The 22,051-nt window shown below is 36.2% G+C and overlaps 1 protein-coding gene across 1 annotated transcript in view; it reads right to left on the bottom strand.

Annotated features, from left to right (window-relative positions):
• Nucleotides 1-16,998, bottom strand: part of LOC308338317 (heterogeneous nuclear ribonucleoprotein D-like) — a gene marked incomplete at its 5' end in the record, with an annotated part of 172,400 nt that extends 155,402 nt beyond the window's left edge. The window contains 1 exon segment of the mRNA XM_080796337.1: nucleotides 16,889-16,998. Coding sequence (XP_080652463.1) covers nucleotides 16,889-16,998 — 110 coding nt within the window.
• Between the last annotated feature and the right edge of the window lie 5,053 nt (nucleotides 16,999-22,051).

The raw sequence follows: 22,051 nt of genomic DNA, 5'->3' as shown, positions 1-22,051 counted from the left end.
AATAAAATCTTAAAAAAAAAATTAACAAAAAAGAAAAACTGTCAGGGATATTTGATTTATGTGATGAACACTCACAACATATACAAATATCAAATCCTTACGTTGTACACCAGAAATTAATACAATGCTATAGGTATTTACTCCTAAATTTAAAAAGAACGAGAAGAAAAATAACAACTTTACCCCAAAAGTGGAAATGTATGAAAAGGTTGTTATGGTTTGAATTGTGTCCCGCCCCACCCCCCCAAAAAATTCATATGCTGAAGTCCTTCCCCCAGTACCTTGGAATGTGATCTTGTTTGGGAATAGGCTCATTTCAGATGTAATTAATTAAGGCAAGCTAGTGTCCTATAAAAAAGAAGAAATTTAGAGACAACACAGAACATAAAGGCAGAGATTAAGGTGATACACCTACAAGCCAACAATCCCAGATTGCCAACAAACCACCAGAGCTAAGAGATAGCCATGTAACAGATTTCTTTTGCACAGCCCTCAGAAGGAAATGACACTGCTAACACCCTAATCTTAGAGTTCTAACCTCCAGAACTATGAGACAGTAAATTTCTATTTCTTTTTTTTTTTAAAGGATTTTATTTTATTTATTTGACAGAGAGAGATCACAAGTAGGCAGAGGAGGCAGGCAGAGAGAGAGAGGGAGGAAGCAGGCTCTCTGCTGAGCAGAAAGCCCGATGCAGGACTCGATCCCAGGACTCTGAGATCATGACCTGAGCCGAAGGCAGAGGCTTAACCCACTGAGCCACCCAGGTGCCCCAAATTTCTATTTCTTAATACTCAGCTTTGGTACTTTGTTACAGCAGCCTTAGAAAACTAATATAAGGTCTAAATTATAAAACTGTATAATTACAAACTCAAATTCAAGGAACATTATAAATTTTATAATATTCTATAATAAATAAAGGAATTTAATCCTTAATTTCCATGTAAAAACACTAGGCAAAGATGATTTTGTAAGTTTGACCACATTTATAAGGAATAAAACTTTTCCAAGGATACACAAAATCATACTGGGAATACCAAAAAAAAAGAAAGAATCCTCTCCAACTTAAATTCTGAAGTCTCGGGGTGCCTGGGTGGCTCAGTGGGTTAAGCCTCTGCCTTTGGCTCAGGTCATGGTCCCAGGGTCCTGGAATTGAGCTCCGCATTGGGCTCTCTGCTCAGCAGGGAGTCTGCTTCCTCCTCTCTCTTTGCCTGCCTCTCTGCCTACTTGTGATCTCTCTCTGTCAAATAAATAAATAAAATCTTTAAAAAAAAATCTGAAGTCTCAAAATATTGTTGTGAGTGTGAAATTAAAACATTAACAAAACAAACTTCCTTTCATAAAGCCCAATGTCAGTGAAAGAATAAACAGATGGATCAATGGAATAGAATTGAGATCCCAGAGAGAGACCCACACAAATACACTTAACTGATATTTGGAAAAGCCCTAAAATCAAGTAAGTAGAGAAAGAATAGGTATTTTTCACCAATGGTGCTACATTAATGCATGGCCATGTGCAATAAAAACAATAATAAAAGTACTCAAAGACCTTGCAACTTACACAAAACAAACTCAAATGGATCATAAACTTTAATATAAAGTGCAAAACTATAAAGTTTCTGAGAGACAATGTAGGAAAAATCTTTGTGACTTTGGGATAGATGATGAGGTTTTAGACACAGCACCCAAAGGATAATCCATGAAAACAATTAATAAGTTGAACTTCACTATTAAATGCTTGTGTTCAATGTTTAAAGACATTGTTAAGGGAATGAGGGAATAAAGGGAATAAGGGAATGAAAAGAAAGTGAGAGAAAATATTTGCAAAACATATTTGGTAAAGGACTTGTTTCCAAAATATGTAAATAGCTCTTCAAACTTGATAATAGGAAAACAAACAATTCAATTAAAAAAAAAAAAAAAAAAGACAACTGGAGATTTGCACAGGCAACTTACCAAAGAATATGTAGGGATGGAAATAAGCATATGAAAAAACTGGTCAGTAGCATTGTCATTGGGTGAAATGCCAAAAATTCAGTGTTTTAGCATGGACCTAAGTCTGTAGACTTAAAAATTAATGAATCACTCCCATAAAATGTATTTATTTCTTAAGCGATAATTTAAGCTTATCACACTTCAAAATGCATTTTTTCTGTTTTTAATCTTGTTTTGGATCATTAGCTGTTTTTTAAATGTCAAAATTAATTAAAATGCACTTAAGAAGAAAGAAGAAAGAAAAGAAAGAAAAAGAAGGAGGGAAGGATGGAAGGAAGAAGGAAGGGAGGGAGGAAGGAAACTGGCTAAAATCCAAAACCTAATGACACCAAACACTTGACAGTATGTGGAGCAACAGAAATTCTCATTCATTGTGTATGGGGACATAAAAATCGTAAATTTTGGAATTTGGTATTTTCTTACAAAACCGTATATAGTTTTACAATTTGATTCAGCAGTCACTCTTCTAGATATTTACTAAATGAATTGAAAGTGTAGATTCATCCAAAAATCTTCATGTGAATATTTATAGCATCTTTATTCATAATCGCCAAAAATTTCAAGTAATCAAAATGTCCTTCAATAGTTGAATGGATAAGCAAAGTATCATATATATATAGGTTTATCTCTGGGCTCTCTATTTTGTTTCATTGATCAATGTGTCTGTTTTTATGTCAATACCATACTGTTTTGATTATTATAGATCTATAATATAGTTTGAAATCAGGAAATGTGATGTTTCCTATTTATTTTATCCCAGGATTACTTTGGCTATTTGGAGTCTTTATAGTTCCATATTAGTTTATGTTTGCTTATTCTATTTCTGTGAAAAGTGCCATTGGAATGTTGATAGGGATTGCATTGAATATGTGGATTGCTTTGGGAAGTATGGACATTTTAACAATATTGGTTCTTCTATCCATTTGTTTGGACGTGTTCTTTCGTCTCTCATTTCTTGGAAGAGTTTGACAAGGATCAGTATTAATTATTTAAATATTTGATGGAATTTACCAGTGATGCCTTCTGGTTCCAATCTTTTCCTTGTTGGAAGCTTTCTGATTACTGATTCAATCTCCTTATTAGTAGTCGTTTTGTTCAGATTTCCTATTTCTTCATAATTCAGTCTTGCTAGGTTGTATGTTTCTAAGAATGTACCCATTTATCTTAGGTTATCTGATTTATTGGCATACAGTTTTTCACAGTAGTCTCTATTAATCTTTGTGTTTTTTATATTATTGGTTTTAATGTCTCCTCTTTATTTCTAATTTTATTTATTTGAGTCTCCTTTTGTTTTTGATGGGTTTAACTCAGGGTTTTGTCTAATTCATTTATATTTAGGCACTAAATATAGACTAAATATATGGACTTTTCATTGTAAAGGTCATCTCTGTATTTTATGTGACCTTAGTTTTTTCATGCTTTGGGATGATATAGTAAATTGAAAGGTTTTTGTTTTGTTTTGTTTTGTTTTTTTAATTTTAATACCCATCCATTTATTTCTAGTAAGGTAATATAAATATTTTATTTTATGTTGATTTAGTATTCTGCAATCTTGTTATATTCCATAATTTCTAGAACCTTTTTTATGGGTTTTTCACATAGAGAATTTTAATGTCTGTTTAGAAAACAGTTTTTTTTTTTTTTTCCTTTAATTCTTAATAAGGGTACTGTTTTTTCATGTATTTTTGCACTGGCTAGTTTCTCAATAAAAGAATGCATAGCATTATTTCTTTCTTCATTTTTTTTTACTTTTCCTGAATTCACAGTGAAACCATTCAGGCTATTATTATGATATTAACTTTAAATGTTTTGCACACCTCCTTTATCTGCTTGAAGTTCCATTTTATTCAAGTTTCTTGAGGGTTTTCAGCATGAATAGGCGGTAAACTGTACTGAATAATATTTATAAAATTATCGTAATAATCTTTAACTTTTTGCAATCTTTTAATATGTTGAATTGCCTTAATTAGTTTTCACATATTAAACCAAATTCCATGCTTGATGTAACCCCACTTGGCCATATCATATTGTGCATATTGTGTATTTTACTGTATTAGACTTACATCATAAATTTTAAAATTCTTATTTGACACTTCACAGGTACTTTAACTCCTCCCAGTATAATTTCTCTTGGTAACTTGTATTTTTCTTTGAAATTGGTTATAAAAATTGGTAACTTGTATTTATTTTATGATTATTTTATTTATAGCTATGTTGGCATTATGTTATGAGTTTCATGGAACCAGAAGTTTAGCAGTTATTTAACCAATTTGTTTATGTATTTAATACATAATAAAAATTAAATGTTTCATATAAAAGAGTAAATTCATGAAGATCATAACTTTGAAATACATAATGTAATAGTATGCATTTTTTCAGATGATTAATACGTCATTTTGCTAGATAGCAATAATAGTAACGTATAAGACTGGTTAATATCTATATTATATATCTTATTCTCTATCACTCCATTTGGAATATTTGGATTATTTGGCAACCTGTTTTTTAAAAAGATATATCATTGTTATATGGAGCTATTATGTTAAAAAAAGAAATCCATGGATAATATAATCAAACCCTTGAATAATGATTTACTTTTATACAATGAAGACTCAGGTTGCCTTTCATTTTCATGCAGATTGCCTTAAACTTAAAAGTATAGCCATATTTTTAAATAGGTAAAAATTAAGTACATAACCAAATTCTTAGTCATTATGGGCTGAGAGAAGAACATCCAATGGTATTCTATAATAAAATATAAAATAAAAAACAAGTCAATAAGTATATAAAACTAAAATACTTGGTTTGAAAATAAAATGAATGAAAATAAAATAAATAAAATAAAATACTTGCTTTAGTAATAAACATGTTACTTATAAGTGATAGAGCCAATTCATTTTAATAAGATAAAACATTATATGAAACTGATTTTTTTCTATGACTTTTCAATTTAATATTTGGGGCTGTAATAATTTTAAAACATATTTTTTAAATGTTTTAATTGAGGGAAGTATAAAGTAAATCAATAATAAATATAGATCTTTTTTTTCACATTGTTAAGAGGATGAGTTAGTTGTGTTAATAAGAAATAATTTAAGTTCTATCTAAGAGTTAATCTTGGTATATCCATAATTTTTCTAAGCTAATCAAATTCATTTGCAGAGACAAAATTAACTTTATAGGTAAATAAACAGTATTTATGGTCTAAGTCATTATGTATCAGTAAGAAGAAACAATGTGGAAGAAGCATTGGCACCTATGATGCTTGGCATAGACTTTATGACACATAAGAATAGTGAATCCAGAAAACATTTATAAAATTTTTACATCAACATGTTTTCAAATTGTCAGTTACAGTTTGATTGTTAATGCACAGACTACTTGCTCTATCTGATAAATCTCTTTTAACATCTCTTTTTTTTCTACATGTAAATGTACCTTTTGTCTTACCTGCCTCTACCTCCACCACTACAAAAAGGACAGCTAGTTCAATCTATGGTATGTAAGAAATAAACATCATTTAAAGGAAAATACTGTAGATTTTCCATGCAAAAGGAGCTAGAAAATTTTGCTTGAAGTTTTTATACTAAACATGTTAATGTAAAAATGATTTTTAGAATTTTAATTAGAGAGACAAAATGTCACCAATGACACACTTTAGATTTTAATCTTCCCTAATGAAGTAAAATAATTTGTTACTAAATTTCAACTGGTAGAAACATGATAAAATATACAGATTCCCTAGAGAAAATCATCAAGATAACATAACCATAACATAACACATAATATAACTTAGTATAGAAACAAATTATTTTGTGAATATTTCAGAGCCTTAGCTTAGTATAAAAATCTCCTGATTTCACAGAAATATCAAAATGATTTGTAAATATTTCTAACATTATGAAAGTGAACAATGAGGGAAATTTAATTTGAAACGAGCATAGAGCATTCATTATAAAATGCTTTATTAAGAAGAGAATAATTTAAATCAAGTTTAATCAAACATTTGTGTGCCTGAATTAAAATACATGCAACATACATGCTTAATCATTTGCATAAGTTTGAATATAATTTTTAAATAATATAATGAGCTTTACTATTTCAAATTTCTCCTTATATTAACTATTTCTTCACAATTTAATTGTCATCTGTATTGTTAAATGGAGTCTCTATTACTAGAGAAAAATAAATACATAATTAAAATTATACTCTTTCACTTTTTTTAAAGATTTATATATTTATTAGAGAGAGAGAGCATACACATGTGTGAGGGGAAGGAGGGGCAGATGGAGAGAATCTTTCAAGCAGACTCCCTGCTAAGTGCAGAGCCCCATGCCCTGCTGATCCCACTACCCACGATATCATGACCCCTGTGGAAACCAGAGTCAGACACTCAACTGACTGAGCCACCCAGGCGCTCCTACCCTTTCACTTTTAATACAAAATATTAAGAAACTTCAATTAGACTTTCACTCATTTCCCCCCAAACCTATTCTCAAGCACTATGAACTTCTTAAAACAGTTTATGCACTCTTTATTTAAAAGCTTTCTTACTAGGCAAAATAACTGTCATAGTTTTTGGAATACTGTTTTTAATCTTTCTTTTGAGTTTCTATCATATTTTTTATCTTTTTTCCTATTCTAATGGGATATATATTAACAGACTTCCATATTTGTACTGTTTCAGATAGTTTTACTAAAACATAAAAAAAAATCAAAGATTTATTTTTCAAAAATAAATATTATTAATACCTCTTGAAAATCCATAATTATAGTAAAAACTTTTAAATTTCTTATAAAAACTTTTATGAAGTTGTATGGGAGTTTTTAATGGCTCCTTCATTGTTTCTTTTAAAGAACATGCACTTTCTTTGTTCTTTTGTTTAAAAAAAAAATTACCTTGCCATTTTATTAGAGTATTTATTTATTTAATTATTTTTAAGATTTTATATATTTATTTGACACAGAGAGAGATCACAAGTAGGCAGAGAGGCAGGCAGAGAGAGAGAGAGGGGGAAGCAGGCTCCCCACCAAGCAGAGAGCCCAATGTGGAACTCGATCCCAGGACCCTGAGATCATGACCTGAGCTGAAGGCAGAGTCTTTAACCCACTGAGCCACCCAGGTGCCCCCATTTTATTAGAATATATCAGTAAATCATTACTGCTTTGCATTATTTCTTTTAAATTCATAAACACTCTAAGATTGATAGATATTATTTGTTGTTCTTCAACATTTCCTTTGATATTATTTTAAAAATATTTTATATCACTCTTCCTTATTTTTCCTTTTTGTGTTCAATGTTGTTATTCACTCAATGTTTTAAATATAAGCTACATCACAGTGCTTATTTTAAGCTTATATTCCCATAACAGCAGATGGTCTTTTCTTTTGATTTTATTTTGTTTTTAAATGAGAATGTGAGATTTGGTTTATATTAATTTCTTCTTCAAAAAAATTACAAATATTAATCATATTTATGTGTTTGTATGTGTCTGATTTGAGGTACAATTAAATTCTCCTACCAGATGCAAGATAACAGGCTTCTGTGTTTGTTTGTTTGTTTCTTAAGATTTTATTTTATTTTTATTTTTTTTGACAGAGATCTCAAGTAGGCAGAGAGGCAGACAAACAGAGAGAGGGGGAAGCAGGCTCCCTGCCAAGCAGAGAGTCCAATGCGGGGCTCGATCCCAGGACCCTGAGATCATGACCTGAGCTGAAGGCAGAGGTTTTAACCCACTGAGCCACCCAGGTGTCCCTGGCTTCTGTGTTTTATTTGTCAATATATTCATGGTACCTGTGGCAATGTCTAACATTATGTTTATTGAATAACTAATGACTATGATTTTTTAAACCTTTTCTCATAACAAATGAACCCATTTATCATGTTTCAAAACCTATTCTTGGCATCTCCCCATACATTTTGCAAAAGCTTATCTTATTAATATTTTATAGTATTTCAAAGAATCACACAATTTTCTGTGGTATTTCATGGCGTGGCTTGTCATATTTTCTTCCTTGAAAGTTTTATCTCAAAAGAATCAATATAATGTTTTGTGAGGTAGAGTTTATTGATGGTATTATTCTTGGCCAGTTTCCCACAAATGGTGTTCTTTGATATAGTGGAAGTTTAACCCAGTTTCTTACTTTAATCTGTCTGTTATGTTGAGCACCAACTCTTGAGATAAATGGTTCTACATGAAGAAAATACGAATGTGACATTCATTGATTAACCAAATCTGCCACTATTATGTGACAGCAACACTATCTCCACATGATAATTATGGTCATGTATCCTGACAGCATAGTAACTTTTTCTTTATCTGCTGTTAGAAATTATGAATCTGTATAGAGGGATTCTTCTGAAAACATATTTCAATATGGTTCCTTTGTCTTTTTCTTACACGACTTTGGTAAAAATGTGACTTTAAGAAAATTTTATGATTTGGGGGCACCTGGGTGGCTCAGTGGGTTAAGCCTCTGCCTTCAGCTCAGGCCATGGTCTAGGGCCCTGGGATTGAGCCCCCACATTGGGCTTTCTGCTCAGTGAGGAGCCTGCTTCTTCCTCTCTCTCTCTGCCTGCCTCTCTGCCTACTTGTGATCTCTGTCTGTCAAGTGAATAAATAAAGTATTTTTAAAAAATTATGATTTCATAGAAAGTCCCTTCTGCCTTGATTCTATGGAAATTTTCGATAGTAACTATTTACTATGGTTTTGGTAAAATTAAGCCTATTAGATATGTGTGTGTGTGTATGTTTATAGATAGATGATAGAAAGATAGATAGATTTGTATGTTATTAAATTATAACAATTTCATATAATATAAAATTTTTCATAGGATATTAAAAAAGACATACATGGTAGATGTGTTTCCAAATGCTTCTTAGGCTACATAAGACACTTTGAATCAAGTATGTATGAAGTCTTTATTCTATATTTGATATAGTAGTAAATTGAAGGCAAACACATAAATTTAGATAGATATAAAACTACTAGAACTAACTGTATTCTATACAAAAGGTGTGTAGACATCTATATGCATGTCTATGTAGCTATAATGCAGAATAAACAGTGCTGTGTATTATATTTATTTCTCCTTTATCTTCGTATTAGATATCTATCTTTGGGGCACCTGGGTGGCTCAGTGGGTTGGGGTCTCTGCCTTTGGCTCAGGTCATGATCCCAGGGTCCTGGGAGTGAGCCCTGCATTGGGCTCTCTGCTCAGCGCAGATCCTGCTTCCTCCTCTCTCTCTGCCTGCTTCTCTGCCTACTTGTGATCTCTGTCTGTCAAATAAATAAATAAATAATAAAATCTTAAAAAATAGATATCTATCTTCAACTTCATTATTATCCTTATGGTTTTCATCTTCCATGTCCTTGCCTTTAGAAACTAAAAGAAACATGTTGGTTCAAATTTTCCATTAATAAATTTCTTACTTACAAAATTTGCATGTTATCCTATTGATTTGCGCAATGTGGGGTATTTTGTTCTGCCCATGCATTTCATTATTTCATGGTTGTTGAATATTGACCATTACAATTTAGATAGGTAGATAGATAGATAGATGATAGACAGATTCTATCAAGTATAATCATCATTCTTTTTTAAAATATTTATTACATAAGGTCCAATAAATATTTTGTTATTGCCATGGGTTAGTTGATTTTCTATTGATTTATCATTAAATGTGTCCTATTTTCATAATAGTATATAACACTAGTATATGGCTTAATGAATGGTACAAGGGTATTTCACCAAATTAAAATCTATAAAGTTTATGTTAGTTTATTACAGTTTTTAAGTACCTAGTTGGTACTACTGAGATGTCATAATGAAAAATTTGAGGGTTTTTTTTTTTTTTTTGAGAAGAGTATTTACATTTTTGTCTCATGTATGTTTCAATTACCCCATATCTATATATTTATTGATGTCTTTTTATTTAAATATTTGTTTGACTTTGTATTCCTTAATGGACACTTCCTAATTCTGTAATATATTATTCCAGTTTAATAGTGGATCTATATCTAAAATATCATTATGACACATTTTTTATTGAATTTCCTTACCTGTGTTTAGAGTTTATTATTCAAATATGACACATTAGTTTATTAAATTGGTGCTGGGTTTGTTCTCAGATAGAACTCTCTCATTATCACATCCAATGTATTTGGGTTTGGCAAGTTACTATTTCTCATACAAATATCAAAACTATCATTCCTCTTTCTTCTTAACCACTAATGTTTCTCTTTCTAAAGAAGCGTTTTTCAAAGTGTGTGGTCACCAAAGTGGCAGCATTCTCACCTGAGAACCTGTTAGACATGCAAAATTTTGGCTCTCACCTCAGATCATTTGAATCTGAAAACCTGGGAGTGAATTCCTACAACTTGAGGTTGCTTATGCTCTCCAGGTGATTATGATTAAAAAAAATGTTTATGGATAATTGCTTTAAGATAGCTTCTCCCATATTTATGCTACCTCACTCTGATGTATTTCATAGTCTCAATATTTATTGCAGAGGATGTTGGACAACAGTGTTAAATATCAAGGAGTTTTAAAGAATGCATGAACACAGTTATACTAGTTAGGTTGTCTCTCAGGGACCTAACCCTTATTCACGTTGGGTTGGGTCACTCAAAAACAGATTCTGAGAATGAGATTTGTGTTTAGGTGGTTTAATTATGGCATGTCCTATGAAACAACACCTGAGGGAAGCAGGATTAGGTGAGGAAGAAATCAAACTACAGAGCAGTCACAACTGTGTTCTTATACAATCCTATTAGAGCCTTGGAGTTGTGATGATCCTTCTAAAACTATATAAATTAGAAGCAAGAGTCTCAGTCCTTTTAACTCTTTCCCACTCCAATCAGTCATTGAATGACAGTTCTCTTCCAAGACAACCAAAATATTGACAAGACAGATTCTCTCATCTGATTCCTGTAAAAGGATATTAAGCTACAAACTGCAGCCATTCCTACCACTGGGGTCTGTTATCAAAGGAACGAGACTGAGACAAAGTGAAACTTATGCAAAGCTTTATTCTATGCCAAGCATTAGAAGTTAGACTGACCGGCCAGGGGAACGAGACTGAGACAAAGTGAAAGTTAGGCAAAGCTTTATCCATGCCAAGCATTAGAAGTCAGACTGACCAGCCAGGGCCACCTCCAAAGAGAGCAACCCTGTCCCGATCTCACAGGCTGGTTTTATAGAGCATAACCGCAGACCCAAGGTAGGTGGCTTCTACTGTTAAGGCGTTTACTCCTGGAATCAATACCCGGAACCAATACCAGGAACTACTGGGGTATTAATTCCCAGAATGAAGTCCGTGGATGTAAACAACAATATGGCTACCTAGGCAATATGGAGTCACTCTGGCTAAGCAGGCCCGAATAGTTAAACAGGTTTTAACATTAAATCAGCCTTAACATTCCCCCCTTTTCTTTGGAGATTAGTCAATTCCTTGACTCTTCTGCCAGTTTTATGTCCTCCTGTTGTAAGGGGTTATATTGAGTTTGTAGGACTTACATTTTTATCACACCAATTTTTTTTTTTTTTTTTGGTACAAATGACATTAGGGCGTTAATAATGCAGGGGCCAAAAAGTAGCATTAGTATTAGTAAAACCAGGGGGCCTGCAATTGCTGATATTAGGGAAGTCATCCATGGAGACCAGTTGAACAAACTTTTATATCATCCCTGGGAGTTCCTGCATTGTTGTTCGCACTCATCTACCCAGAAGCAGCATTTCTTTCCCAGGGCTATGCAGAGCACTCCCTTTTTAGGAATAGGATGAGAACCGCACACTTTCTTCATTTTATCCCTGCAGTAAGATGTTGGAATCCCTTGGGTCCTCCATAGGATGATAGTAAACGGTCCCTTCTAACAAGGCTCCAAGTTTTCCACTTGGTGGTGGAGTATCCAAACCAAGTCTCTGGGTTGGTAAGGATGTGGTTCCACTTCCATTTCCATCTCAGTGTAGACAGCTTGGATCCCTGCATGGGCTCTTTTTAAGACAGTCTGTAGCACCTGCAGTGACTGGAGTACAGACTGATCAGTCATTTCTGTTAGGGCAACCTCTTGTAGCTATGGGCAGAGTGGAGGGGGTCTCCCAAACATTATTTTAAATGGGGTAACCTTGTTTAAGTAGGGTGTACACTATACCTTAAGGAGGGTGAAGGGAAGGAGATCCACCCATCCATGACCAGTTTCCAGAATTAACTTTGTGAAGGTCTCTTTAAGAGTCTGGTTTATTCTCTTTACTTGTCCGGAGCTCTGGGTCCGGTAGGCACAGTGTAGTTTTCAATTAATGCCCATGGCCTTGGCCAATGTCTGTGAGACTGAACTCACAAATGCAGGGCCGTTGTTTGACCCAATTGTGAGAGGCAACCCAAGCTTAGGAATTATTTTTTCTAGCAGCTTTTGGCTACCATTCCTGCCATCTCATGTTTGGCAGAATAAGCCTCTACCCAGCCTGAAAAGGTATCCATAAAAACTAATATATATTTGTGTCCAATGGGTTCTGTTATTATCCCTACAGAATATTAGGCAATATTATCTAAACGAGCTATTGTGCATCTTTGAAGTTTACCTCAAGTTGTCTAGCTTAGGTAAACAAACATTTAAAGACAACAAAATCCAGAACTTAATATCCATAAAGGTGTGTTACTGAAACATAATTTTTCTCTCTAAAATAACCCTCATTTCCAGAGATAGTTAAATCAGGACTAATTTATTTGAAAAACAAGTGCAGTTTTAACAAATATGGCCTAATTATTTACATAAGCTCAGCAAGAACAGTGAGTGATTATATAGATTTTTAGAATCTGTTTTGCTGGAACTTTTTATAAGGAATCTCTAGGTTGAACTTGTAATAGCCTCTTCAGGCCAGAAGCCAAGCCAAGTACTTGTCATCAGACATGCCTGCAATACTTGTCGATTTGGGTGAATTCCTCTTTCTGAGGTCCCCAATGTATCCTGAGGTTCCTGCACCTGCCAGGAAGTGACGTTCTTTACTTGCCTGGGGAGGCTGCTGGGAACTCTGTAAGCAAGGTATCAGGCCAACAGTTTCAAGGGGCTTTATGACTCCAGGTTTCATAAAGTCAACCTTAGTTCCTTTAAGCTGTCTGGTCATATCTGAGTCTTTTTCAAATATGATATTCCAGTCAAAGCCTTGGTAAAGTAACCAGTGTTTCCAATGGTGTCCCCTTACAAGGAGAACAGATTCTTATTGAACTTATGTAAATTACCAATTGCCATGGAAGAAAGAATACTTGCTGAAACCTTTTGAGTTTCAGAGGGTTCAGATAGAGAGAAAAGTTGAATGCTTTGATTTGTTTACAAACAAATATTTTTACATTTCTGTAAGTCACAGACATCTTAAGAAAAAAAGTTTCCTTAGCCTGGAAGAGCAAACATTAGAGAACCAGCAATGTTTAAAATAACAGATGCAACATTAAGAGACATAACATTACAATCTTTTAGTTCATCTAGTCCCATGTTACTAATTCTGGTTTAGTTCTAATGCAGCTCTTACTTCTGGAAATTCTTACCCATTTCAGTTCCAGGATTTTAACATATCAAAGACCTGTATTTGTTATGAAAGTCTTCCATATGAACTTTCTTTAAGGTAAAACTTATTTTACAAGAGAATTAAATCAATTATAAGTGACAAAAACTCAGAACAGAGATGGTTAAAGAGCTGAGGAGAAGAGAGTTTACAATTTAACTGGCAAGAAAATCAGGTTACTTCTGTGACATATAACATTTTAATAATTACAATATCAAGTGTGACCTTATCAAAAGGTTAAAACTTTAGGAAATGCATAGAATCTCTATAGTAGTTATAGCATTTACCCAAATGTAACCCAAGGAAATTTGTGAGGAAATCCATCAAAACTGATCTAATATGGTCAAATTTTCAACATATTTCATTGTTTTCTTTCAAACCAATAAACCAAGGCAAATAAAAGTCACTTCTCCCAAGCTTTCTACTACTTACTACATACCCTCAAGTTTAGCTTTTATTATCTCCTTTCATGTTCTGGTGTAACCAGACATTTTTTACTTTAAGACAAAACTATTTACTCACTTAGGCCCTCTTTTTCTGTGTACAGTTTTTTTAAAACTTACTGTCAGTCAACTGCTTTTTTTCTGTTTTTTTCAGACTTTAAAACTTTTAATAAAAACCTTACAGCATTTTTCTTTTGGTAGTCCAGAATACATGGAGTCATTTCATGTGTATTTACCACTCTGATGTGCTACATTTTAAGATTTATTTTAATCTTAGTCCATCCTGACCATACCTAAAATTTCTTTTCTGAAGATTTCCCTTCACAAACCTTTTACAACTTTCTTTTGCATCCAGGTTTTGGCCCAAGCCATTTCCTTTCAAACAACCATCTCATTTAGGACAAAATTACCTTTTATCTTTAACAAAATGTATTCCCATTCCTTATCTTTCTTATGCATCTCCTACTTTTTTACATATAGGGTTATTTCCCTTACTTCCATCAGTCTTAGTTACAGTTAGCAGAATTTTCTATTCTTAGAAACACTTCAGTCTCTAGTGAGAGTCTAAGTATTAACCAATTGTGAACAGTTACAACAGAATTCTGTAGATGGCAAATTTATGAATCAGCTAAGCACAAAACATGTTTACCAACAGATTTAAATATTCTTAGTTTCTTTGCAGTAAGAAGTCAAAAGCACAAACCTACATCAAGTACTCAATGCTTTAGCATTTTATCTCATTTGGTTAAGACCTAGATGTTCATAATTTAATTCCATTTGTCATCCAACCAAAACTTTCAACTTTCAGGTTACCAAAGACTTTGAAAGCTATTTTAACAATTATCTGTTAAAACTTTGAGACAGACAATTAACCATCAGTTCAGTTATTTCTTTGCTAACAGATTTTAACAAATAACATGAGCTTATTTGACCTTCAGTAAACTTTGATTGAAGTTTCATGTTTACTGTTGTTAACTTTAAAAACATGTCTATCTTAATTAAACCAACAAACTTAACTTTGTTCAAATACTGATTTACATTTCACCTGGACACACTCCACTTTTAATGTTTACCTGAGACACAGGTGGGGAGATCTGGAGTAGGGGGTGTTAGGTCCAGGGGCTGCTCTTCTTGCTCCTTGACAATGAAGAGGGAAGGAGCTGTGGTGCAGGAAGCACCGAGGATGGTCTAGAGGCCAGTTATGCAGGCCGCACCCAAGTTGGTTCAGAAACAGAAGAGGGAGACAGAAGAACAAAGTGCTGCCAGAAGGCAGAGAAAGGGTTTCCGGTTTTAGAGTTCATCAGCTTCAACAGAAGATCAGATGTCATGCTTTCCTGCCAGCAAGTTGGGGGGAGGTTAGGCAGTCCATGTCTGGCCAGAGAAGACAGGGAATTTCCCCAAAACAAAGGGAGTTTCAGCAGCTGCTTGGGAATATTCCTTAAAGTCTCTGTCTCAAGTTAGAGTAACCACAGTTGGCTCCAGTTATAGCCATTAACATAAGAAATGAGTAAGGGAGAAGCCCCACATCTATTAGGAGGAACAGAGAGATAAAAGTCAGAGTCCCCTTGCTCTCTGCTTGCCCCATTCCTTCAAACACAACAAGCAACATAACAGACAACAAAAAAACAAGACAAAGACAACCGCAGACCCAGCAGCCAGTGGGGATTTTCTCGGTCCCCTGCAAACACCCGCTGGTGGGGATTTTCTTGGTCCCCTGATTGCCTAGGGGGACCTGTACCCCCTGGCGATCTCCCAGTGGAGGGACGGGGTATCCCTGCACCTACTCCAGGCCTGGGGAGCAATGCTGTGTCCAGCTTCTCCCCGGTGGGCTATACCTTGGAGCTCCACAACCAGACAGAGAGACTGGATCCCACAAAATAATATCTCAAGGTCTTACCTCTGGAGGCTTTTCCCAGAAATTCTGATGTTGACTCAGTTCTCTTTGTTTGATCCCAGATGAGCCCCCAGAATGTTGGGGTCCATTATCAAAGGAACAAGACTGAGACAAAGTGAAACTTATGCAAAGCTTTATTCTATGCCAAGATTAGAAGTCAGACTGACCGGCCAGGGCCGCCTCCAAAGAGAGTGACCCCATCCCAATCTCACAGGCTGGTTTTATAGAGCATAACCGCAGACCCAAGGTACATGGATTCTATTGTTAAGGCGTTTACTCCCAGAATTGATACCCGGAACCGATACCAGGAACTACAGGGACATTTATTCCGGGAATGAAATCTGTGGATGTAAACAACAATATGGCTACCTAGGCAATATGGAGTTGCTCTGGCTAAGCAGGCCCTAATAGATAAACAGTTTTTAGCATTAAATCAGCCATAACACCAACAGCTGGAAATCTGGCTAGAAAACCAGTGTCCATGGCATATACCTCACTTCCTAAGTTGTTATAAGGCTATGTGTTCCCTTTCTACACACATGTTCTTTTTTGGTTTTGTTTTTATTACTGATAGGTTAAAACTATACTCTAAGATGGCTGACCAAACCAGCAAGGGAATTCCAGTCCCTGTCTCAAAGCCCTTCCAGGTTCTTCTTTCCTACCTCATTTCCCACACACATCAAAAGTACCAAGTATGCGGAAGTAGGAGGGTATAAATTCCCCTCCCTGCTTGTACTAGGGGCTCAGACCTTTGGAGAACAGCCTCCTCTGAGCCCACCAGTGTTAAATAAACCTTTGATCCTCCAAAGTCTCCAAGTGCCACTTGGTCTTCCACCAGGATCCAGTCCAGGTTCCATAACATTTGGTTCCCTGACCAGGAAACCCAACTGTGTGGGCCTATTGCTGCCACCAGTTTGGGGCAATGGTGGGGTAGTGATGGAATGAGGGATCATAGGGGAGAAGGTGCACCCTGCCTAATTTTCAGGGAGTCTCCTACCCAGTCACCTCAGGCTGGCCCACACCTCTGGTCCCATCCGGACTCAAAGGAGACTTGGCAGGTAAGGACCTGGTTCTGATGTCAGATTCCAGTAAGGCCTGTGGCCCCATGACCCAGTCAGGCCCACCCATGAGGGTGGAAGGGGAGACCAAGCACCTCCCAGAAACCTCTGAGAGGTCTCACAGGTAGGCCTCCTGGGGGTGGAGGGAGGTCCTTTAGGGCAGGAACTCCCCAAAAGAAGGGATAGGAAGGAATTTCCAAAAGGAATTCCACAGGTCAGGGCCTCCCAGGTTGGGGGTGGGAGGAGAGGAACTGTAATAACTTTGGTGTGAATGTGTGAGTGAATGTACAGTTTGACCTGGCTTGTCAGGCAGACTGGTTCTGTGGCTCCAAGGGCGGGCACCCTTACGGTCCCCAGAAGCCTACAGAGTCCGAGTGGACCCTAACCTGCTTTCATGGTGACCTCATAGGGTCCAAGGCGAACCCCTTTGGGATGCCAGTCTGGGGTTTATACAGACTCACTATGGCTAAGAGGCACCCAGGTGTACTCTGGGATGACAGACAGGCAGGCATCTGGCTGGTCTCTCCTTTGAAGGGACACCCACTTTTTTTCTTTATGCCAACAACACAGGGAGGGAACACACAGGGTGGCCAAGAGAGCCCCCTGCTCCTCATGGATAGAAGCTCTTCAAAACCTATGGTCTTAGACTGTATGCTCAAAATTTTAAGAAGGGATTCTCAGGAGACTATGGGATCAAAAACATCTGGAAAATTAGGCCCATTATGTGAACTAGAAGGGGCCACCTTTGGTGTTGACTGGCCCTCCAAGGGGCCCTAAGACCTACCCACTGTCCAGGTCATTTATAAAATTATGGTTGGGACTGCCAGACAACCTGATCAATTCCCATATATTGATTCTTGGCTTCAGATAGCCCAAACTCTGCTACCATAGGTCTGATTCTGTACTAATAGGAAGGACCAAAATAGGATATTTGTAACCTAAGTAAAAGACCCAAAGGCTGTAAGGAAGCAAAGCCTATCAGGGAGGCCCTGTCTGGGGGCATCAGGGGTGGCAAAGCAGATGAGCTCTGGACAAGGATAAACCCATCAGAAAGTGTGGGGACACATCCTCTGACCCAGGTCCTAAAGCTGAGTGGCAGGAAGACAGTGCTCCTGCTTCTTGTAAGTGGCATGTGTGAGGAGATACCTGATTTAGCAGCTCTGACAGCCCACAGGAAACTTGATCCCAACAGAAACAGAATGTAAAATAATAGCAGCTCTCATATTTACCTTTAAGAGAAAGTGGGGGAGGCGCCTGGGTGGCTTAGTCAGTCAAGTGTCTGCCTTCCACTCAGGTCACGATCCCAGGTGTCCTTCAGGATGAGGACTTTAAGGAATATTCCCATCAGCTGCTAAAACTCTTTTGTTTTGGGGAAATTCCCTGTCTTCTCTGGCCAATATGGATTGTCTATCCCCCCTTGTTGGCGGGAAAACATGGCATCTGCTCCTCTGGAGCTGATGATCTGAACCGGGAAAATTTTCTTGCCCTCTTCTTCTGCCTCCCCATCCTCCTTTTCCTGTTTCAGCACCACCTTGGGTGCAGCCTGCATTACTGTCTTCTAGACCATCCTCAGTGCCTCAGGCACCCTAGTTCTTCCCTTCACTGTCAAGAAGCAAGAAGAGCACCCCCAGGACCTAACACCATCCACTCCAGATTTGTCCAAGTGTCTCAGGAGAAAATTGACCATGGGGAAGATCCTGGTGGAACATAATTCAGCATTTAAACTAAGTTTGTTGGTTTAGTTCAGACAGATGTGTCTTAAATTATCAGTGGTAAATGTGAAATTTTATTCTATCAAGGTTTACTGAAGGTCAAATAACCTCATTACCTCTGTTGGGTTGTTAGCAAAAAGATGACTAAAATGGTTAATAGTCTCATCAAAGTTTTCATGGGTAATTGTTAATGTAGCTTTCAAAGTCTTTGGTAACCTGAAACTTTAAAGTTTTGGTTGGATGACAAATGGAATTAAATTTGTTGGACATCTAGGCCTTTTCCAAATGGGATAAGTGCTAAAACATTGATTACTAGACATAGGTTTGTGCTTTTGACTTAACTGCAAAGAACTAGGGATATTTAAATCTGTTGGTAAACATGTTTTGTGTTTCATTACTCCTTGGTCTTCACTGGAGATTAAAGTTTCTAAAGAGTGCAAAATTCTGCTAGCTGTAACTAAGACTGATGGAAATAAGGGAATCAACTCTGTATGTGGAAAAGTAGGAGATATGTAAGAAAGATAAGGAATGGGAATACATTTTATTGAAAATAAGAGAAGGTAATTTTGTCCTAAATGAGATGTGTTTTTTTGGAAAGAAATGGCTTGGGACAAAACCCAAATGCAAAGGAAAGTCATAGAAGGTTTGTGACAGGAAATCTTTGGAAATGAATTTTAGGTGTGGTCAGGATGGACAAAGATTAAAATGAATTTTAAGAAGACACTGGTATAGAAAGTTGGTTTTCTCTCTGTTCAAAAAGAAAAAATATTCTGAATTGTTGGTTTGCTCTTGATAAAAAAAAAAAAAAAAATGCAAATAGTTGTTTTCTCTCTACCTGCTTAGAAAAAATAGTTTCCGTATCTTGTGTTTATCAGGTCTTCAACATCCCCAATCCTATGTAGGCATATGCTTTGAAACTTCCTAAGGTTTTAAACAATCTTCCCCAAGATTTAAATCACAAACAGTCTTGTTGACTAATTAGGCTTGCTTGTTTGGTATGTAACATTCTGGTTCTGGCTATTGAAGTGTTATGTATCACAGAATAACTGAGTTTCCTTGTCAATTGTATCACAGTGAACTCTCCCATCAGATCACTAACCATGTCTATTCTGAGTTTGTCATTTATAATTGTTCTGATTCTCTCGTAAAGTAAGTTATATCTTCAAAGAGATTCATATAAAGGACTTTCAGGATAGATACAGGTATTCAGTAAACTAAAAATCCTAAAACTGAAATGAGTAAGGACTTCCAGAACTAAGAAGCTGCATTCAGACTGAACAAAAATCAGTAACATGGGACTAAGTGAACTAAACAGTTTTGTGATCCTTATTTGAAAAACATTGCTGGTTCCTTAATGTTCACTCTTTCTGTTTAAGGAAACATAAGATTTCTATCGACATACAGAAACATCATAAAATAATCATTTGTAAGCACATTAAAGCATTCAACTTTTCTCTCTATCTGAACCCTCTGAAAATCAAAAGGTCTCAGTAAGTATACCTTCTTCCATGGCAATCCTAGCCATTTGCATAGGTTCAGTAAGAATCTGTTCCCCTTGTAACAGGACACCATTGGAAACATTGGTTATTTTACCAAGGCTTTGACTGGAATATCATATTTGAGAAAGACATGCATAGACTTATATATGGGCAGACAGCTTTAAGGAGCTAAGGTTGACTTTATGAAACCTGGAGCCATAAAGTCCCTTGGAACTATGGTCCTGATACCTTGCTTACAGAGGTCCCAGGAACCTTACCAGGTGAGTAAAGAATGTCACTTCCTGGCAGGTACAGGAACCTCAGGATACTTTGGGGACCTCATGAAGAGGAATCTGCTCAAATCTTAGAGATATTGCCAGCATGTCTGATGGCAAGTACATGGCTTAGGACATGGCTTGGCTTCTGGTCTGGAGAGGCTACTAAAAGTTCAACCTAGAGATTACTTAGAAAGTTCCAGAAAAGCAGATTCTAAGAGATCTATATGATCACTCACTGTTCTTGCTGAGCTTATGTAAATAATTAGGACAGGTTTGTTAAACTGGACTTATTTCTCAAGTAAATTAGTCCTGATTTGGCTATCTCTCTGGAAATGAGGGTTATTTTAGAGAAAAAAAAATTGTTTAAATAATACCCACATTTGTGGGTGTTAAATTCTAGATTTGATTGTCTTTAAATGTTTGTTGTTTCCCTAAACTAGACAACTTGAGGTAAACTTAAGAGAAATTACCACAGTAACTCATATGTTGACAATCTTCTTGCTTATTATTCTGTAGGGATAATAATAACAGGATCACACGGCACATGATTAAACAACTGGAAAATTAGATTGATTCCCCAACAGTTGTGTAACTTATCACTTTGACTAGTTCTGTGTGGCTGGGATAATGAAATCATTCCCTAAAAGCCAGGGCATATCCCACTTCATAGGGTTAACTGTGGACTTGTGGAAATAATGGATAATACCACTTTTCTTATGATTGGTTGGGTAATGCACTTGGGGATAGCCTTATCTCCTGAGACAAGTTTTCTCCCATTTCCCAGTGATCATTTGTAATTAGAATGTTAACTCTTTACCTCAAACAAAGAGGTCTTCTTAATGGTATTATTTTCAGTTATATTTATCCTAGAAGCCACCTCTACTGAGGTACAATTGCAAACAAAGACTTTAGCTAAGCATACAACAGTGCTCCTGGTAAAAGGAGTCTCAAAGCTCACTATGGAAAAGCCCCTGACTGTAATGAATTCACATCAGGTCCAGAGTGTCTTAGAAACCAAAGGCCACTGATGTATGATGGAGGCTGACTTATTAAATACCAGGCTACACTGACAGATATGCCTGAAATAATACCTAAAACCTGTCAGATTTTAAATCCAGCTATCCTTATTCCTCGACCTGAATTCCATACTTCTATAGAACATAACTGTTGGAGGTCATTGATATTGTTTATTCTAATCAACTGGATGTAGAAGATTGCCACAGCTATAATTCAACTCAAAGGCTCTATGGCAGGTTACCCCATGTAATAAGTAGGCTTAGAGGAGACCTTGAACAGATTGGAAACTTAGAAGTGTTCCAACACCTCCAAGCCTGGGAAAAACTCAAAGGCACATCTCCTGAGAAACTTTAGAAAGGAACCCCTAAAACCATGGTGGACAGGACCCCACACTGTTGTTCTAACCACCCCTACTGTCCTCAGGGTCTTAGGTGTCACTGAATGGGTCCACCGCTCTAGAGTAAAGAAGGCTCTAACCAGTTGGATGAATCATGCCAGTGGAAAGCCCAACCAGATCCTACAGACCTGCTCCAGCTCTACCTTCAATGAGACCCCACCGACTGATGGACATCTGTTCACCATGTCCCTGGCTATTGTTGGTGTGACACCAACACCCT

The sequence above is a fragment of the Martes martes genome, assembly GCF_963455335.1.
Source record: "Martes martes genome assembly, chromosome: 2".
NCBI lineage: Eukaryota > Metazoa > Chordata > Mammalia > Carnivora > Mustelidae > Martes > Martes martes.
Note: the sequence above shows the minus strand (reverse complement) of the source record. Positions and strands in the feature narration are given on the sequence as shown.